This window comes from Achroia grisella, unplaced genomic scaffold (assembly GCF_030625045.1).
Source record: "Achroia grisella isolate CSIRO2021 unplaced genomic scaffold, CSIRO_AGI_Agris_v1 utg114, whole genome shotgun sequence".
Taxonomy (NCBI): Eukaryota; Metazoa; Arthropoda; class Insecta; order Lepidoptera; family Pyralidae; genus Achroia; species Achroia grisella.
Window position 1 is genome coordinate 1,433,147 of NW_026712585.1, and position 22,776 is coordinate 1,455,922.

A 22,776-nucleotide genomic window follows, 5' to 3' on the forward strand; every position below is an offset into this window, starting at 1 on the left:
ATGGACGGGTTTTTGTAATATTGCTATATCTATCATTCTAGAAATAAATGTCGTTTCGTAACTTATACATTATTATTATAAAATATATATATATATATATATACATTACATATATTGATATATAAAGTTAATCGTAAAATGAATTAACTCAAAAACATATTTTATAATATGATGTGAGATTATAATATATAAGTAGGTATATCAATTAATTTTCGCGCGATTTCTTACGAGTTCCCAAACAAATATTGATTTTGGAATTTATGCAATCAAAAGTTTTTGTCTAATTTTACTAAAATAATTATCTTTTTTGCTGATTTCTTTTTAGTAAAATTAGACAAAAACTTTTGATTGAAACAAATTCATATTGAAAGTATAAATTTGATTTGACAATTTCTCCACAACTTTTCCCAACCGGTGTAAGTTGACCATGACCATCCGAAATATGTACGATCATACATGTAGTATGATAAATTCCATCCATTCTTTGTCTAATTATAGAACTGGCCACTATTCAGACTAACTATATTGACTTCTCCGTGTTTTCTCTGAAAGGAAAAATAACGAGAAATGTAAAATATGGATCCCAAATTTCCACGTTCCCATATTTCATGCCCGGAATACTGGTTAATATTTCAAAAGTCAAGTAATTGTTAGTGTTCGTGAATATTCCACTTCAAGGCGTCCATTTTATAATTACCACTTCGCCATTCTACGCCAGCGTTCTACAATTCCTTGTTGCCACTACGCCACAAAGTGAAAACACAAGTGCTGACAATGTCGCTACAATATGCTACGTATACTGACCATACAGTGAATTTATGTGCAGCTTTAAATTTATATATATATACTAGCTATACCCGCGGTTCCACCCGCATGAAATTTATAGCCTATATGTTATTCTAATGTACAAGCTATATTACAGTAAAGTTTCATCAAAATCCGTTTAGTAGTTTATGAGTGAAAGAGTAACAAACTTCAGTTTACCCGTGATCGTGGTGGTTGAAACACTGCCGAAATATCGGGAACTCAATAAAAATAAAACATGGTAAGATCCCGTGATTTTTACCAATTATACGTATAAATTATGACCACGTCAAATTTAAAACAGTATAATGCATTTATTTACAAAAACAATACACTTAAATATATCTATCAGCTGTTTAATACCCGTAACACAATATCTGCTTTATTTGGGACTAGATGGTGCTTTTAATTATCCCAGATAATAAATAAAGAGAAACTGAATCCTGCTCGTTGAAATCAGTGCAAAATCGTTAATATTTAATCTCACTGCTGCTGCACTGCTCTTAAAAGTCAATTTCGTACAAAATACAATTTGAAATCATTAAATAAGAATTTACTACAAAATTGCTGGTACTGTTCCTTTAGTCTAACACATTGTTGCTTTACTAAAACTATACGTACCGTGACATCATAAAACGGTAAATTTTACTTGAAAACCTCTCCAACTGTCGTAAAAATAACTTCAGTATTTTTACAGGAACTACAAAATTTATAAAAATAATATTTTGTACCACAAAAATACAGACTTTGTAACTAAGCTAAGTACGGTTAGGTCACAGTGCTTTATTATTTATTATGTCATTATTGATTATTTCATTATAAAGTCGCAGTGCCTATTTGCCTTTCAGTTTCATCATCATCATCAAACATCCTGTGATTTTTGTAGTAAATTGGATGTTTCTTCTAGTTATAACATTTGATCCTGAACACCACTAAACTACATATTTCAACCAGTTATTTTTATTTAAAACTTAGACGACTAACTGTAAGTGTCCGCAACGATCAGGTGACACCACTGGTTTTTAAGGCGTCCATAGACTACGGTAACCGTTTAGTTTGGCTTTATACATGTCTGCCACTATTGTGGTATAAAAAAAATTATACAGTTAATTTTTTTATTTATCTCATATTAAAATTAGAATACAAATAGAAAAAAGAATTTTACAATTTTGTTTATAAATGATACAATGTTGTGGTAACAAATCTAATAAAATATATGAACGAGTATGTGCAATTGAACTGAAAACTTTTTGTTTTTTTTAGTAGGTTAACACTACATCTTTTCTGGTAATAGTCACTTCCATTTTAGCTTTTAGCGCATAATGTTTAAGGATTTTATTTAAATGAACATTTACAATGTTGCACTCCCTGCTCTCGTATCTTGCCAACTTGTGAAGCAACAATCCAGCAAGTCATTATTTTGTTTATGACTGACGGGTCAAATAGTCGGTGTTATCTTTATCTATACAGACACCATTCAAGTACGTATCTATAGATATAGATAGACGTTTAAGTACCACGGTAGCGCAGTATATTTAGGACAACAGTGATGATATGATAACTTCGGTGCTTTATTTTATGTAACTGGAATACAATTACGTATCTATAGATATAGATAGACGTTTTAGTGCCATGGTAACGCAGTATATTTAGGACAACATTGATAATATGATAACTTCGGTGCTTTATTTTATGCAACTGGTATTCAAGTACGAATATGTATATAGTTTAAGTGTCATGATAGAGCGGTATAGGACACCGCTTTTCACCGCTGTTTATTTGCTACCATAGTTATATAAAAAAATGATTATGATTGCTTGCATCGGTCTGGTTGTTTTCTGCGTACATACGTACTTAAATACAACCTAATTTAAGAATAAATAATATAATTAAATCAAGATGTAAGGTCTTATAATTAAAGCATCATGTTAAGGGAGTTACTTATTTAAGCTAAAAATTATTTAATAAAACTGTATAATACTTACATTCAATCATATTTATTAATATTTATTAGACATCATTTATTACCATCTCATGAAAAGTAATAGATAACTAAGTATATATGCAACATTTTTTATTGAAACTACGAACTACGGGATTAGTCGCTCGATCAGTCCACCGACATGTTACCTGATATATTGCAGAAGCTCCTACAGGCTGCGAAAAGAGTATGAAATCCTAAAAATTAAAATTTATAAACAACGGGCTTTGCATGACCCTCCGGTTATAAATCCGGGCGTAATCCGGCAAGCCGGTACCCGGTCGGCCGTCGATTGTAATCGCCCGTGAAATAACGGTGCGATCAAATGCGCTTTTCTTACCCACAGAAGAGTAACAATTGTACAATGTACAACGTTAAGCTTATTGAGGTGGGAAAATTGATACTTGAAGTGTTAGCGATTTAATTTTAGTGGTCCCGTTATATTTATTTTCTGAATTAAAATAGGGCTGTCGAAACTAGTTGGAATTTCGGACTCATATAAAATTGTGAATATAGTTGAACTAACATTTTTTTTTCTTTGTTTCATGTGCTGTGGACTATATAGAGCGCAACTCGAGTAAGTATTTTGAAATTAGATTGATATAGTTTGTTTTAATGAATGAATACATATATGTATATGTCTAAAATGTATATTATATTTTAGACATTCATTCATTTCATTTAATTATTTTTAACTTTATTTTTAATGTAGAATATTTTTTTTATTTTTATTTATATGCCTCACCCGCGATCATCATATAGATCACGTGTTGTCTAAGTAAATGAGGTTATGAATGTTAATGAGGTAAGACATGAATATTTATTCTCTCTACCTAGCCAGTATTGAAAATTTCCAATCTCCAACAGGACCACTTCAACAAGCTCCCCGCAAGCGAAATCCCCAGCTGGGAGCAGCGCTGGAGCTGCTGCAGGCGCGTCTACTGCTGCCGGAGAACGGACCCCAACTGCGCAAAATAAACAGCTGCAAAATGTCAAGGGACAAGAACATCCACCGCATCCTTCCGTAAGTAGTTAAAAAAATATGCAGTATAACCGTTATAGAATTGCATCGGATTGAATTGGTAGTTTCTGGCATATCGATTCAGTCTTTTTTTAAATGTGGAATGATAAAGAAATTAGTGATTAACTGTACTATTTTGTAATGTTATTCCAAATTAAAGAATTACATTTGAATTTCAAAATTCGAATTGTCATAATTTTTTAATAAAGTTGTCAATGGTAAATTAATCCGTTTGGATTAAACTTTCACAGTAAGTACAAAAGTAACTTGGACTAATTAACGTAGGTTGATGTTGTTAGACGTAATTATTGTAATTGGCTGAAAGAAATGTTAAATTAGCTTAGTTGACGTGTTTTTATATATTTTTTCAGGTGTATTTTGTGTAGGTAAATGGAGAAATTTTGATGTTACCATCATGTGTGTAATTTCGATGTGTGAAGTGTAACGTCATCGGTCACGTAACCGTCAATTTACGTTTAATTTTATTAGAGTTGACATACGTAAGGTTAAGCAGTATGGCTTTGTCTTTGTCTTTAATATTAGAAAAATAATTCTGTTTCTTTTTCTAATGTCTTATACTCATTCAATATAGTATTACTACTAACTATTAAAACTTGACTGATGACGTTCCGCTTTCTATATTTTTGATTAAAAATATGTTTTTTTTTTCTTTATCTACAGAAGAGTATCAGAAAATTTATTTTGTTTAAAATGTTTTTTTTACTATTAAGTACATATTTACTATTTTTTTATTGTCTTATGGATAATATTCAACGTTTCTGGTACTGTTCTGCCAATGTTCCCCTACAGATTTACTAATGACGGAAATCGGTAGGTTTCATATTGAGTCGTAACTTTGTGGTGTTTATTTTCTTTTATTATAAGAAAAAGGACAGCTCGTTTTTATAATAATATTATATTTATGTTTTATAATAATATATTGCACCAACATTATTAATATCTAAATTAATTGATTATTGAATCAAATACATAATGCGATCTTGTTGCTAATACAATATTATCTAGGCAAACTCCAATAAATCCAGGAAAGAGAGTATCAACGAAAATTGAAGTAAGAAAAAAGCGTAGTAACAGTAAAAAAAGGTTTAAAAAGTAATAAACCATACAGAATACTTACTATATAAGTTGCTATAATATAAGTACTCTACCTAACTATGTATTATTATGTCATACTTGATGACATACACTTTACACAATACTAATGATCCGCCCCGGCTTTGCACGAGTACAAGGATAGTAGGATATAATTTTTTCTAATATTCCAAATGTTACCACATCACATTATCACTTAATATCAAGTGAGATTGAGTTCGAACGCGCTCAAATTACGTAATAAAAAAAAATGTTGATAATAATATAATTTTTAACTTTTTTTATATTTTATTCATTATTACTGTTACCCGCAACTGCATCTGTTTCTGTGAGATATTAAATAGTATGGATCCATCGTCGTCATAAAATTTATCTTCAAGTCGAATTTCATTAAAACATATCCTAAAAGCCATTTAGTATTGAAAAATAACAAACAAACAGATACATTTTCGCGTTTATATTAATATAGACAAAGGTCAATGTCTCATTAAATTTATACAAGGACAAACAATTTACATTACAATAGACTAAATGAAATAAGTCATGCGAACTTTGTGGGCTCGGTGCAAATACTTTTGTATATAATCTGTAGCCAACGTCAATTTACGGACCGACTAACATAAATATCGTTGAATTTGGCAGTTTAAAATGATGGAACATCACTAATACAGTTCGTTGAATAAGATCTCGAAGTAGAATTATAAGTTATAACGAAATTACCATCACTTGTAATTGATAAATAATTATAATAATGCTTTATTTGTGTGTACTATAAAATAACAACGTATTTTGTTTTCTATTGTTCTTTTTTCCGGATTACTCTAATGCTGTTGACCGCACCTTTACAGCTTCACCGGACGATAGGGAGCAGATTGCACTCCAAACCCGCGTAAGAACTTATGGAGCAGTTGAAGGCTAACCCGCCTGACGGATACGAATTTAGTCTGAGGACATCGCTAGGCGTACGAATCTCCATTCAGGCCGTCGTAATTTCGATCCCCGTTTGAATTGGACGGGGGATTGATCGGAGGGGAAAAATAACATTTAAAAAGGAGCATACATTACAGTTGAAGTTAGTTCTAGATAATAAAATAGCAGAAAATTGCGTAATACAAAATGATGAGCCTGATAACCTAAACTACGTATTACACCTACATAAGCTGTAGGTATCAGTGCTCTTCTGTAATATGTAATGTAAATTACATTTGTTAGTTGTATTGGTTTATAATTCTTCTTTTCATTCGATACGCTCTTGATAGAACGTAGTCATTATGTAATGGAGTAAGAGGCACATTTCATCTGACTTACGACAGCCCGTCATTTCCCCCTACTGGTTGCCATTCTGGTACAGTCGTGGAGTGGACCTCCACGCGTTGAAGTGGTCGGTCCATCGCATGGGTGATCGTCCACGGGATCTAGTACCGACAACCCTACCGTCGTTAAATTATTTGACGTTAAATATATTTAAGTAATATTTTACTTATGAGAAAGTATGAGTATTGTTTAAAATGATAAGTGCTAGGTAATAATAAATATAATGTGGAAAAATTTGTGTTAGTTATGAATAATAACTGTTTTAAAACAAAAATCTATAAATAAAAAATTATCTCCTTAACGTAAACTGCTTCTAAAAATCTTAGCATTGAGCACTGCCTATTGCCCTTTATCCAGTTGTTACATACAACGTATGGTGAAGTAGGTATGTAAAAATAAAAATAAGATCTAATACTTTTTTCACAAAGTCTAGTCTACGCTTGAATCTAATTTCATTCCAAACTAGTTTGTACAGTTCTTTCAAAGCGCGGTAAAGGATAAGCCGAGTAAATCGATTACAGTTTTTCGTTCAATCGATTCAAGACTTTAATTCGACACAGGCTGGAACAACTTTTTAATATATCAAAATATGGCGGGAGTCGCCATTTATAAGTTTTAAATTTGGAACATTATAAAATTTTCTATTTGAAGAATAATATTCGTGTTTTATTCAGAGGTAAATATACAAAATTTGAATGATGTTAATAAAATTTAATTTATAGTGATGTTTAAATAATATTATATGTTAAAATGTTTATATAAGTTTTAAGCTGACTACTATAACATAATATAATAAGCATGATGATATAAGTTTTAAGCTGATTTTGAATCCGCTTTTCTAATTAAGTATTTGATAACATGGCGGAGTTCGTGTTATGTGTTACGTGCTATTCATCTATGCATATAAATAAAATTGGAGTGTCTGTTTGTAATATTGAAATAACCGTTTTTTACTACATGTATATGATATATACGGTACATATACCAAAATATCATTTTTTATAATTCTTGTCTGTCTGTCTGTCGGTCTGTTTGTTCCGCCTAATCTCTGAAATGGCTTGACCAATTTTGTCGGGACTTTTTTTGACAGGTAGCTTATGTAATAAGGAGTAACTTAGGCTACTTTTATTTTTGATTTTTTTTATTTTAGAAAAAAAATATGAAAATAAATTCCACGCGGACGAAGTCGCGGGAACAGCTAGTTTAAAATGTATACAATTCATACTAAATTTTAATGCAAATAAAGTGACGGCCTTCTGTTGGTAAGTGGTGACCGCCGCCTATATACATGAACAGCAGTCAATCTCGGTAAAAATCTTTACAAGAAAAAGTACCAACAAAATCTACTTAGATTAAAAACATCGTCCTTTTGAAACTTTGTTGAAGTTGAAAAGTATTATATAAATTAAAGCCCTCGCAATCTAAAGTTACTCTATAACACCTAGCATAGTTTAAAGTCTGACACTTCCGTACAGGGTTGGCTATATTCAAACAATATATAAAAAATATATAAATTTTATAAAATTTCGTATTGGATCATAGCTTAACCACAGCTCGTATCGTAAATCAATTTCGGCTCTCTAAAATTTTTTTTTTACATTGTTCTTAAGAATAAATACATAACTCAATATTCAGCTATATTTTGAAGATAGAAATTTAGATCAATATTGATATTAAATTTATTGAGTTAACTATTAGTAATGATTATTTATATCATATGATTTTTAACATACATAAAAAAACATAGAACATACGACTCGTATCCTAAATGAGGTAGGTAGTCAGAGGCATTGTCTACTGTCGATGTTGTGATGAACGCATTTGATATGTCCATATTTTCTCGGTATGTTTTTGAACCTCACGTGGCGGAGGATGAGACTACTCCTGCTACTTCTCTACTAATTTTTGGTTTTGATATCTATCCTTCACCCGAGAGTTAGTCAGAAATATAATATGACACATAAAGTTTTATTTTTGTGTCGATTAGTTTGGAACAAACGACCTCTTGGGCATAATTCAAGGTAGTATACCACTAGGACATTAGACTCTGATTACGTAGATACTTCTGGTTCAAGCTCGTAAGAAAATGTCCTCGTACAGATTATGAGCAAAAGTGTCATATTTCTACGAGCACTCTTGTACAGTTGGCACCCCTGCTTCCATACTTTTGTGTTCAGTAATTAGAACTTTGATGTGGGTGAGTCCTATGCGTTTTGATTAATTTACTTTTGACCTTTTGCCGTCTAGTACTTTACTTATATTCCTTGTAAATAGGGTTGCTAACTAGTCTGATATATTCTGTACCAACCGTATACCTTTTTTTGTTTGTATAAGGATTGGAATAAAACAAATACTACATTTTAAGCGATGGTTACCTCAATATAAGAAAGACAATGACAAACACAAAACTTTTTAATAATAACTGTTTTGAATTCTCTTCATATATGCTAAAATCTATCTATAAATTTTCAATCGATCGCCCGTCCTTTTCTAAATAAGATCGAAATTACGACCTGAGCCGAGGTTCAAATCAGACTCAGACTAAAGTCAGGCGGGAGTTAGCCTTTAACCGCTCTATAAGTCCTTCCGTGGGTTTCGTCCGGTAAAACTATAAAAGCCAGCTGCGGCCAACTGCATTAAAAAAAAAATAACAAGAACTAATAAAACAATATAAAACAAACAACAAAAAATAAAAGAACAGAACAAAACAACGATAAAACGTAAAGCTTTTGCTTTAATTTAACAATAATACATTAATTAGGCATTATAGTACAGACATTATAGTAGTCCGAAAAAAAATTTCATAAACAAACTGCTATGGCCAAATCAGTTACATTATTATTATTGATATATATGTGGAATGACGATAAGTATTTGCCTTCGCCTAGGGACATGACCAGCACCATGGCCATTACAGAATACCCCCCTTCAATGCCGCCCCTAATGTTTTGTTATTCAATTGAAGTACATTTAACTTAATTTACAAAAACAACTCGGACATCTAATTCCTACTAAGTCGAGTAAAATGATCATAATACATAGTTGTTACCATTTAAAGTATTAAGTTATTATTTAATAATAAGGCCGATGACTGCCAGACCACCGAGGCGTAAAAATTATAATTTTCTTTAAATGAAACGACAATATTTTTTCTTCATTAAGTTGAGTAAATTCAGACAAGTACAAATGGAGAATAAATGTAATCTCCACGACACGGCGCGGCGTTGGGCAAAGGAAAACATTGGGCGATAATCCTCGGATTGACTCACTTTGTGGCCATATAAGCCCTAACGAGTACTTTTACAGATTTGTATAGGACTAATAATATCCGCGCTTCGACTGCTTTGTAGTCCAAATTAACTTAATTGAGTAAAATATTTATTTATTTATTCTCACTCTCTCACTCCCACACAGTGCCAAATTAAGAGCTTACGTATTGGATACGAGACAACTAATTCAAATTCAAAATATCTTTATATAGGTCTATTACAATATATATGTCAAATCTAATCGGAATGATTTCGAGATGAGAAGAACTGACAAGAAATCAGCTCGTATTTTTTTTTAATGTTGTACATATTTACAATAATACTATTTCATTTAAATTTAAATTTGGGAGAATAGAGTGACCACCAGCATATGCTATATAAAAAAAAAAAAAATCTAATCAGTGTTCGCAACCTGAACAGCAGCTCCCGTTCACAGTATGACGGATGAGCCAGCCATCATTGCACTCAACCATATTAGAGGGAGCACATCGACCCGGCCCATACAATAGTAATATATAAATTATATACATAATGTACATAGAAAACATCCAGGCCGATATAAACAGTCATACAAATGTTTGCTAGATCGCTAAACCGTCATTATAAATATTACAGTATTTAGTTCAGTTATATATATTTTTTATAATGCTAGTGTTTCGGACTAATAAAGATATAGGCTACTTTTTATCCTGACAAATTACCATAACGTAGGTTAAATCGTGTAATGATACTATAGTAGTGTCTTATCTCAACTTAAAGTCCTTCGACTCATATCCCTAACAAGTTTAGGTAGCGAACTCTGAAATAAGGCGAGCACAATAGAACTTCTTAGGCCATAGCAATGCTAGGTCTAAACATCTAGTAATAGCCCACACCCCTTAATAAAAGAATATAATACTATAATAATATCTTTGTTTTTATACGTACACTCTTGTCGGAGTGGTCGTGGCTTTCCTAATGCTATCAGTTGATTTTCTTCAATGTCCTGCTTAACGATAGAGCTCCTCGCAATTTGTCTCCATCTGTACGAGAACATTGTAAATTGGACTTATCATAGACCACTATCTTATTAATAATTATTTATAGGTATATATTGATTTCCTGAATCTAAAACAGAGGTAACGAACTGCGAACCAAGGAAACCGTACGTGCGAAACCTCTTGAAACAGCTACAGAAATAAAAAAATCACACAATAACATATGTAGTTATAAAATAGTACTAGCTGACCAGTGCTACTTCAACCTTTTTTTCGGACTACTCTAATGCTGTTGGCCGCAGCTGGCCTTTACAACTTTACCGGACCAGCTACTTCAACAGCATCACACTTAGTTGATATTTATTGTTAGATTTCGCCAAATTTACATAGTATGTTTTTAAATAATAGCCTATGTGTTACTCTGCTATATAACCTATATTACTGTAAAGCTTCATCAAAATCCGTTCATTAGTTTTTGCGTGAAAGAGTAACAAACACCACAATAAGAATTAAGATGTTATGACTTGTTTATTTGACGTTGATCCAGTCTTTAAAAATGATGAGACTGTACAATGAACCTAATCAAATTTTGATGATACGATTATAGTGAATTTATGTCAGTTAGAACACATCACCATGACAAAGTCATCAGGAATTAAGCATGACGATCCAAACCATGGTCACACAAGTCACTACAATACCATATTACAATTTACGAAAATTTCATTCCGATTTCTCCAGAAAATTCCTTGTGAATTCGTAACAAACAGATGTCACATTTTTATAATTTATATTTTAAAAATAAATGCATTTATATATATTTTAACTTTAAATATGTTTCTTAATTTATAGTAGTGTATTTTTATTATGTGTCGTATTCCTAAGTGTACACTGAATAAATTCCATTTTCAGTTACATTTAACATGTGACATGTAAAGATAAAGAAAATAAAGCAAAGAAAAGAAATTTAGTCACATTCAGTAACTAATCTTGGTAAAATAAATAACAGATAAAACAAGATTTTTCTTCGCACTCCTCAAATTAACAAAAGGTTAGCTATTACATAAGACATCTTGTTAGTACAGAATGAACAGCAATATAATTCGAGTGGCATACTTAACACGACCCGTCGCTAGTTAATAAACAAGAAAATAAATGATACATTTGCTCTCGTGTTACATACTCTATGGTTTATTTTTGCTTTTCTTCTACGGGCTACAACAAAAAGTGTGGCTTGTATTTATATTGGTCTGGGTGTTTTTCTATCATTGTTAATACTCATTCTGCTATTAATATCGCATACAGCTATCAGTCTATGACGCCCTCGACATCGTATAGCGCCTGCGCGTCATGCAATATCGTGTATCTGTGGCGCATTAAGTTTTGCGCGGGAAAATAAATGATACTAAAAAAATACATCTACAATTTTTTGTTGTGTTCTTCATTCTTAATTGTTTTACACTATTCTATATAACTTTATATATTTGCAATTTACATCTAACACAATAAGCTAACTTTATACACAACAACCTGCGTTATTATTATCTAAAATATTGCTCCTATTAACAATCTCTATTATAGTAAAAAAAATGTCTTGCAGTGGTTACACAGAATGAAATAGATCCTATACCTACTTTCATTTTTAAATTTCGTTCGAATTAAGGAATAATTTGTAAGATTTTTATAAATACCTGGAATGATAATATCTAGCGTGTTCAGTTTTTAAACTGACTTCCGTCTCAGAATTTGATCAAAGTTATATGACAACACACAACACACTATCTTTCAAAGAGTAATCAAAATATGTTCACGTAGAAAAAAGTTCTCATTATAAAGAAATGTATAAAAAAAATTGAAAAGGATAATTTCAATAATAAACAAAATTTAAGAACAATTCTATAACTTATTATGGGTTTTTCATTTTGTAATGGTGTAGTTTTTATAATATTCATGTAATTTTATTATATTTTTTGTGTTTCTGTTATCCTTCATAACGCTTTAACAGTTCTACCACATAAATTAAGGTCAACTGCAAAAAAAGGAGACAACCATGAACAGCTCCAATTATCGTTGTCTCTAGTTATCTTTATAATGGTATCCTTATTCGTAGAAAAAAGTCAAACGAAGACCTTACCTGTTTCGAATACTAATCTACCCGTAACAATAAAAATCACATATATTTCGTAAGATTTCTCTTACCCTCGACCCTTTTCTTTTGCAAATCACCTGTATATAGATGTATATATTTGGTACTTGGCCGGAGTTTTGGTTCGGTCACGTTTTTAGGATGAATTATTCATGAACAAAACAAAACAAGTGGCTTTTTAGCGAGGGTAGGTGGAAATTGGGGCGGACAATAGCTAATTACTGTCTGGCTGTTTCGAAACATCAGTGACGCGAACATCATAAATTATGTTGAGCTATCACAATTTTATTCAAATTCATTTATTCACATAGGACCTTACGGTCTCTTGAGTACGTCATATTTTTTATTACTATCCCTAACGTTTAGTTCGGTTGCTACTTCACTTAAAAAGAACTGGCAATAACTCAACTAGTACCTTTTTTTTAATATTATTATTATTATTTAAACATTACAATAGCATTAAAGTATATGTCTAACGTACTGTATATATAACTACAGTGTTGGGCCACATTTTTGTCGCCGATCACCCAACACTAAACTTCCAAGTTACATCATACTGAATATCTGTGGTCTCACAGATGCTAATGACAGCGGAATTAAACAAATAATATAAATCCACTACATAACATTATAAAATTATTATAGTTTGTAAAAATATTTGTAATGTAAATAATCACGATTGGAGTCAGATTTTTTATTCATCTCCACTATACTAATGATATAGTAGAGGCAAGTTAGTTGTCGACATGATTCGTGGAGTGGCAACACTAGACGTGACACTTTTGACTGAAAAAAAATATCTCAAAGATCTTATTTCATATTGTATTCTCTCTTCTTCTTTATCCAACTCATATTCCCAGTTTATTTGGGGTCAGGTCTCCCTGTATTTTAGCGCCAGAGATCTCTGTACTGCCTAAGTAGTAAGTTTGTCCTGATCCATCTGCTTCTTAATATCGTTCCACAAGTGGCAGGTGGCCTGCCTCTACCTCTGGTTAAGTTATTGGGTATCTTGAATACTTTCTTAACTACTTAGTATTCATTTGATATATTTATATAACACTTTTTCCATCACCGGAGAGTCAGTAAAACAAATAGATCTACTTCATTGCTTATCTACTTACATTTTGTCTCAAATCGTATAATAAATTATTCATTCACGAATACTCGTTTTCAGAGTGTTCTGTTGTCATGAACGAAAACATTCATATTGATTAGCTCTTTGTATTAATTATTCACACGGCTTTCGCCACATTTCGAGTATTTATTGATTGGTTGGAGTTCATAAAATGCTGCGGCTTAACAACCACAATCCACTACGTCATACAATTAAGACGACGATTTTTTTGTGGATAAGGTCAAACTCAAATTACTTAATGGCTTTGTATTATTTTGTTTAATTATACAAAGCCATTAATTCCGCTACTATTAGCATGTTTGAGACCACAAATATTCAAAGCTGAAACCTAATCACTCCTACCGGAAGCGTTACAATTTTTCCCACTAGTGATCAAACTCCAACCGTTATCAGATCTACGTCAATATTGCCCTCGTATTTTAGCAAACGATCTTCAGAATATCTTCAGGCAATGAATAAAGTTTGGGAATAGTTGGGAAAGCTAGTGTTGGCTGTTCGACAACCTAACTATACCTGTCGTAGTGAAAGCAAAATTGTTTAGTCATATAGAACGCTTATGCAGGTACATTTTTATCACTATACCTACTGTCCAGTTCGACTAAGTACTTCTGTTCAGAAAAACTGGCAAGAAACTCAAGTGCTTCATTTTTTATTTTGTGTTTTTATTCAGCTTCAATCTTTAAAATTGTAACGTACAGTTCTCATTGTGTCGAAATTACCCTAGTCTGAATAACTAACGCTAGGCAATATCATCTCCCAAATATTCGTTCATGGAGTTATAGGCTTTATTTAATACCTATTTCGAAATAAAAAATATTCAAAAAATTTATTGGAATAAAATAGAGGTACCCTGCGAAGCAATGGTCTTCAGTAAATTTTATATTTACATAGGTGATAGAATTTTCTGATATTGCTATTATAGGCAGCATATGCTGTTTGTTTAAGTTGGGTCATGGACCTATTGTCCCCCATGAGGGATTTTATCATACGTCGTATAGCTCGTATGATTTGAAATTGGCAAATAGAATAGAAGAGAAGTCATTTTTTCATATGAACTTAAACTTAAGCACTTTTATAGTATTTTTTTTTAATCTACCGCTCATTCAGAAAGGTATTTCATCACTAGAAGTACGAGCAAGAAATTTGCGTATTGTTCTTTTAAGTAATGAGTGAGAAAGAGGTACCCACGCATACGACTTTGATATATAACTTTTATTCCCAAACATAAAGGAAAAAGTGCAAGAAAATTGTACTCCGAAACACGCTGTATATATATTCAAAGCAACATTAATTCCTATAGATGACAGTTACCTACTACTTTCAGGTGGACCGTTAATTTGTTAGAAAATATTCTCATATTTCTCATCTTATGATCCATTAATATCATTACTTTGTGTCACCCCATTACTAAGAAGAGTAGCGTACGATGTATGAATTATTTATTTACTGGACAAACAAACGTTCGCGTATGACTAATTTACGATATATGTGATGAGAAGCAGCGAATTAAATCTTAGTTTATATATTAACAATTGCATTTTGATTATTCTATGACCGAGTATATGGGACTACCATATACTCGAATAATTTATGGTCAACCGCGCTAACATCTATAGTATTGCACGCCTATGCAATGTAGTTTTATCCAAAATAACAGAATAGAATACAAATCTGAAAATAAATCTTCTTTTTAAACGAAATTCAAAAAGAAGTTTACAATTCTTTTTCATGTGTTTCTTTACAATTTTATTATAGATGATCCCATTTTTGAATTGAAAGTACATATTACTCAGTAGTCCCAGATACACATATACAATAAATTACCTTTTGACAAAATTGCAATAACATATGTTAGTGACCACTCTACTCTTCGAAATTTGAATTTATAAATTAATCAGTATTTTTTTATTCTTGTACAGCTCATTTGAAAAGAATAAGAGCTGAGTTTCTTTTCAGCCCGAAAGCATTCCGTAGTGATGCTAGATTTATCATATGAATATATTATAGATCTACATATATGAATATTATTATTTTGATTTTGATCAAAATCTGACTTGTAATTTTTGAGTTATTCTTAATGATGTGTATATAATTGGGACGACCGAAATGATGTTCTTCTTTTATTATTAATTATATACATTTACATAAATCATTGACTATTTATATATCGATGACCACAACATATTTTTGTTCGGGTCCTGTGTGTAATAGATAAATGTGTAATGGTAGTTGAAATTGTAGCACAAGTACTCTAGACAACAACGAGCTATAACCTAAATTATAAGAGCTTGTCAATACTTTTTAATGTTACCAGTATATATATAAATACTAAAATAAAAATAAAAACGTAAGACAGTACGTTAATATTGCAAAAAAATACTAATCGATCAATATACGAGTAACTACGGTAGCAAAGCTGTCAAAAAATCTTATTAACAACACTAAACTGCCTTGATACATAAAGAATTTCAATTTCAAACGAAAATAAGTTTTATATCAACATATCTTAAGTCTATATCTTCTATAGATAGGGACATCAAAAGAAAGATACATCAGAAACAATGTGGCGTTTCACCCGCGTCGACTTCAAACGATTCTATTCGTCCGCAACACGTAAAGAGCGGCGTCCACTGACGTTCAAATGTCAGTTTACGTCGAGAACATTGAGAATATTGAACTTCCAGTTCAATATTCCACGTGTATTGAACTGAATGGGAAAAACAAAGGTGACATGCTTTCTAATATATCAATATTACGAATATAAAGAGCAAATATTGTTTTTTTTTTTCATCCTCGACGCTAGACTGACTCTACGTCAGTGAAACACGGGACCTAGCAGTTAACTGGTTTATTAAAACATAATTAGCGCTTACTTAACATCATACAACATTAATAGTATATATATATATGTATTATAGGTAATGTAAGGAAGTAAACAAATAGAGTAAAAAGTGTAATATTTATAAAAAAATAGATATAATAATAATAAAGAAAAAAACTGAGATATACAAATACAGAAATAAAACATAAGACAAAAGGATATCGCCACAAAGAAAGCGACATATATTACTTATTTTATTTTTTTACATTCAAAATGTTTTTCCTGATATATCCGTGATCAGTATGATCGCGGATATATCTGGAAAAATATAGCAAAATATAAAAAAAAAATTAAACCACCAATATTATCTTTATTGCCACATGTATGTTTATTTATAATTCGCTTTTGTCAGCGACATTGTCTAGTTTTTTTATTTAAAAGATAGCCTATGTCGGTTCGTCCTGGTAACATAATAAATTAATAAAGATTAAAATTGATTAAGATCTGTTCAAGTTCAAATAATGAAAAATATATATTTATCCTAGATAACCGTGACAGAAAAGGTTATATAACTCTGACCTATAGCTATCTATTAGAGATCTATATAGAGATTCATTTAATAATTGTAATTTTAAATTCACGAAGTCAGGCGGTTCACTAGTTATGTTTTTACAAAACAGATTAAAACACTAAGAAAATAGACGATACGATCGATCTATACAATCATACTCATAAATACAAATAATTGTAGCGTACCAGGAATCGAACCTGCGAACATCAGAGGTAAACAGTGTGCTAAATCGCTAGACCAGCGAGGCCATCATTGTATAAAAACGAGGCTGTAATATATAAAAAATCATTAATGTTCAAGTGGACTGTCTTATACCAAATATATACATAAAAAAATGGGAAATAAAAACCTATGTTTGTCTACGTTCCCCTAAAAGATACATTATGAATTTATCACCTACCATTCTGGAAACTTGCAGATAACTCCTCCAGGGAATTCTTATCATTTCAGATATCTCAACATTTTCGTATATTACCAACCCTTTCATATTCTGTACAATGTTTCAAAAATATCTAGAAGATATTCCCAAGGGCGCGTTCGGTAAAAAAACCCCAAATTTCTACCCATTTAACCTTTTATTGACTTGAGTCTTTGAATTATTTATCATTCGAATCTCTTGGGTCTGGATCAATCATGGCATGACAAAAGACCTTTACATTGAATGTTTTCTCTTCTGCCTAAACGTTTAGAAATATAGGCAGTTGAGACAAAACTTTTAACGCGCGCTGAAATATTTTGTCTCTTTCATCATTACATAGTATAAAACAAAGTTGCTGTCGCTGTCTGTCCGTCCCTATATATGCTTAAATCTTTAAAACTACGCAACGGATTTTGAAGTGGTATTTTTTAATAGACAGAGTGATTCAAGAGGAAGGTTTATATGTATAATACATGTACACCCACATGAAGCCGGGGCGAGTAGCTAGTAAAAAATAAATTAAAAAAGAACAAAATATGCATATTTTTGAGTCACTTTTGATTATTAATCGTTTAAAAAAAGATTTTGTAATGTACATTGAAATTTTGCATGCGTCAATTTTATTATTATTATTGGTAAACAAGCTGACTATGAACTGATGGTAAGTGGTAAACGTCGCATATATATATTATATGAACAGCATTATGGATTATCACGGGACGACCCCGTTACCACTCATACGTTGCCATTGCGTAAGACTGAGATGTTGTTAAATATTTTGGTGAATAAAATTTTGAATAAAGTAATCTATGTGGCTACCTCAGTTTCACATATATCTGCTGCTCACATATCCATACAGTTTTGCCCAGCCATCTAGGTCTATAAAAAAATAAAGATTGCAGAGGGCCCTGCTCCTTAACCGATCTTTGACTTTGCAGTCGAATTTCATAAAGGCTTCATAATACAACTCTCTTAACAATTTTAAAAGTTTTCGCTCTAGACGAAATTGTTGACGAAATTAGGTCCTGACTCGGGGACTATTTGTTTTGTAAGCTAAATTTCTGTTGAAGGATTAGATAAAACAGTAAAGTGGCAGGATAAGAGATATGATATCTTAATTCTCCGGCAACGTATGAGTATATCACAGAAGTTAAATATTAACGTGATGTCCGTAGTGCTGTTCATGATATAGGAGATGACGAGAATAAGCTTGTTTGGCATTCCAATTAAATAAAATACAACAAATAGGATTATAATATAGAGTCATAACTGTATTATATCATAGGCTAATTTTCTTTCAGATATATAAAGTTGATTCTTATCCCATTTTATTTCCAGTCTTACCTATCCTATCGGTCGCGGCCTTTACCCAAAAGTTTTATTAGTATATACAAATTTTGGTTTGAGTATCTTCATTATTATTCTCGTCTAAAACTAATTCCGAATTGAGTAATAGATTTAACTTATCGTAACTCTAATAAGCCGTCATTAAGTATAATGTATAATTTGTTCTTTGGATTTTAACTGCTTTTAAATAATAAACTCCTAGGTATTTCACCTGACTTAATTTTTTAATCGAAACGTATGAAAAGCATTATTAAATACCAGAGGATATAGGTTTTACATCAGCCAATCTAAACGTATAGTTAAAGCAGCAATAGCAGGCTCCTACCAAATTTGGTTTGGCAGAGAGAGAAACAACCTGACTCTACTATTTTAATAGAAACGTATGAAAAGAGTGATAAAATACCAGAGGATGTAGGTGTTTCATCATCGAAATTAAACGTGTATCTAAAAGAGCACTAGCTCTGATCAGATTTGGCTGGTCAAGGAGAAAAATACGAGAGGTCAAATTGTCGACGGACGTTGGCAAATTGGCCCCTTAAACCTAAACCAGAGTCAAAACCCGGCACTCATACGATGAATCCATGGAATGCTAAGTTTGTCTCTGTCTACAAAAACATAGACTATTAAAAAAACTTGGGCTATCGTATTAATAATATGTATATACTGCAACGTTAATAGTATAAAATTGAAAACTCACGATCAACAAATAATACGATGATAATCTCTTGTGTTGCCTCGAAAATTGGAGATACACGATATTCAGTGAAATCCGATCATTGTTGTCTGTAGTGATGTGAACACAATACTAGTCTTTGTATTAATGTTACATAAATTAGGCTAGATTTATTAGAAACGTTACGAGCTGTCCTTGGTCTTAATGTGTTTTTTTTTACTTCCATATTGTTTTCGTGAACTATCTAAACTATGGATTCTCTTTCCATGCTTTCTCCTTCAAATATGGTAGGTAGAAGAGGTTGTATATGAAAAAATAGAGGATACATAAAAATAATAGAACAGAAATACGCTTCACAGATTTTTTACAAATTTTGCTTCCTAACAATTATACACTACAATTTTTTTTAATAATAACAAAATGCTTTAGTATTACAATAAAATACGCTGTAGTTGAAATTTTTGCAAATAATTATTTTTGTATATAATTAGAGGCACTTGAAAATAATAATAGCTTTAATAAAACTATTTTATAGTTGAACTATACAACATTTAATCGCCACATTAAAGCTGGAGTGATTTTTTCACCTTTCACTAGATATAAATAAAATGGTTTACCACTATAAAAACACGAGTTTATCACGAAAATAAATTTAGTTTTAGATTTAGAAATGGCAAACAATAGGTACTTAGTTCTTGATAGAAGATTAATGCACCAGAAATTAAAAGATATTTTAATTTTTTATGTAATGTTTAGAAAAAAGTGCGAAAGAGGATCTATCTTATTTCGCACTTTTCTTGTCTTTTTTATATTTTTAGGTGTTGAAAATTATTATTTTTCTGTTTTTCCCTATTCCATTTGTGTGTTTTATGTAATTTTCGCTTGTGAATTCTTAACTATCAAATATTCTGTTTGTAACTTAAGTTACAGTATAAGTAAAATTCACGAATGGAATTATTTAATGTTATTTAAAATATGTTTTATATTATTAATACTCGTATTATGGTTTTGCAAAATAGATATGTATATATTATAAAATATATTAGTCTAAATTAGTGCATTTTATAGGAATATATTGCATGAAATAGTAATAATGATTCTCACATAATTAAATAAGTCTTGATTAAAGATTTAATTAATTAAATTAAGTCCATAAAAGCTCAATATTCTTTAATTAAATAGTGAAATTTGTCCAAAAGGTATTTTATTAGTAAAAGAAATATTAGAAAAAATATAAAACGTTAAACGTACTCGTATATTGTGTCTTAATTTATTTGATTTAATTTTTAAAATTATTTCAATCACCGTGAGGATTCGAAGTACGTTTTTGGAACTAGTAATATTATAAAATAATTATGTTATAGCTGGATTTATTGATCTTTAACACATAGTTCATTTACAATAATAGTTGCTTAAAATGCGTTTTAAGTATTTGAGAATATTTTGAAAATAGAACTGGATTATGAAAACATTTTTTTAGAAAAAAACAATATAAAAATATAAAACAGAGAATATATTTATAAAAATATAATAACAAAATAAAAGCAAACAATAATTCCTTGAATTTATTAATGCAGTTAGAATAAAGTGATTAGTAAACTATGAAAGCGCATGTCATAGAAAATATAGCAACGCTATCAGTTTATTTTTGATAAATTTATTTAATATATTATATTTTCGTCTCAATTTCAAAACGTTATAAATACACTTTAAATTACAGAAATTGGAGATGCATTCAAATTGACATTACAAGTTTCTTTTAAATTGACGTTTAAAACTGTTTAAAGCAGTATAGTCACACTGCACGATTACTAGATCGAGATTGTTTAATAATTTATGTATGTATGTAATATTAATTTAATTAAAAATATATTATGCTTAAAAAATCTAGATATAATTCTTAGATTCATAATTTGCAGCAATTATAGAGCATAGTACCTACGCATAATTTAATAATAAACAAATACATATTGATTTAAAAAACAATATTACATGCATTTCAACAGAAGACAACTATATTTTTAGCTACAAATAATCTCGAGCTACTAAACAGTACCTAACAATCTACGTAAATCACTTCACATAGAAATATCACACGAGAATCACTGATTGACTGTTTGGCTTTGAATATTTTAATTTACTATTTTGTAATTTAATTTTAATATAAAATGTCTAGTAAGTAAAATTATTAAAGCCATTTATATACATGTTATATAAATGATGTATATATAACTTTTCTTTTAGATAGAATTTGGACAGTTTCTCGAGTCATACACCGTAATTAGTAAACAATTTGAGGACCCATTATTTCAGGCCGATGTTATTGCCCTGAAAGTATCTAAAAAAATCATAATACAATTTGTATAAGACATAGTGAAGCTGTTTGCATAAATGGACAACTTAAAAAAATACTTCGAAAATTGTTTCATTTCTTCACATAAACTGCGCGGTCACCCCATCGATTTATTATAAAAATGCGAAAGGTTTTATTCATATTATTTAGATTTTTCTCTGCTAAAGTCGTGCGAAAACACGAATGCTGATTTTTATAAATATCGCTACATTTCGGATGGTTATTATAATAATATATTTTCCGTTACACCTTCGCATGAAAAAAAAACATTCACTAAAACCTTTTTATGCTTTATCATTATTTTATCTGAACTTTTAAAAATGGAACTCGTAAAATACTGGCAGCAAATATTTTTATTAAAAAGAAACACAATAAAATACGCTTTGAATGTGGAACAAAATAATTTAAAATATTCAACGCCAAAAGAGATATTCGAAATATGAATTATTTTCGACACAAATGTTACACTTCATACTGCTCTGAAATTGTATTTTCTAAAATACTTAGTTTTAAGGCGGCTGGAATCTAAATTATTATTGTTAAAATTTCAGTTCGACGTGTGTTTAGTAAAAAGTGCTGTATAAATTGTTACATTTGTGTTGTTACCTTTGTAAATATTTATTGACTTATTATGAATTCAAATAGAGAATAACTTAAAGGTTTTTACTTGATTTTAAAATGTTTTAAACATAATTATCACTTTTGCTTCGACTAAAAAAAGAAGCAATTGTTGAGAAAACAGTGTAATTGAAAACACTGTTTTTTCTGTGTTACGATATTGTAACTGATTCTGAATATGTTGTTAATTCTTCATACCTTATGAAAGTTGTGAT

The 22,776-nt window shown here is 30.6% G+C and overlaps 1 protein-coding gene across 2 annotated transcripts in view; it reads left to right on the forward strand.

Annotated features, from left to right (window-relative positions):
• LOC131850771 (synaptotagmin-7) overlaps positions 1–22,776 on the forward strand; it is a 97,786-nt gene that overhangs the window by 60,461 nt on the left and 14,549 nt on the right. Inside the window, exons 2-4 of one of the 2 annotated variants that reach the window (XM_059201132.1) lie at positions 3,351–3,362; positions 3,653–3,809; positions 19,882–19,890. In XM_059201132.1, coding sequence (XP_059057115.1) covers positions 3,351–3,362; positions 3,653–3,809; positions 19,882–19,890 — 178 coding nt within the window. The other variant, XM_059201139.1, reaches the window with a different exon arrangement.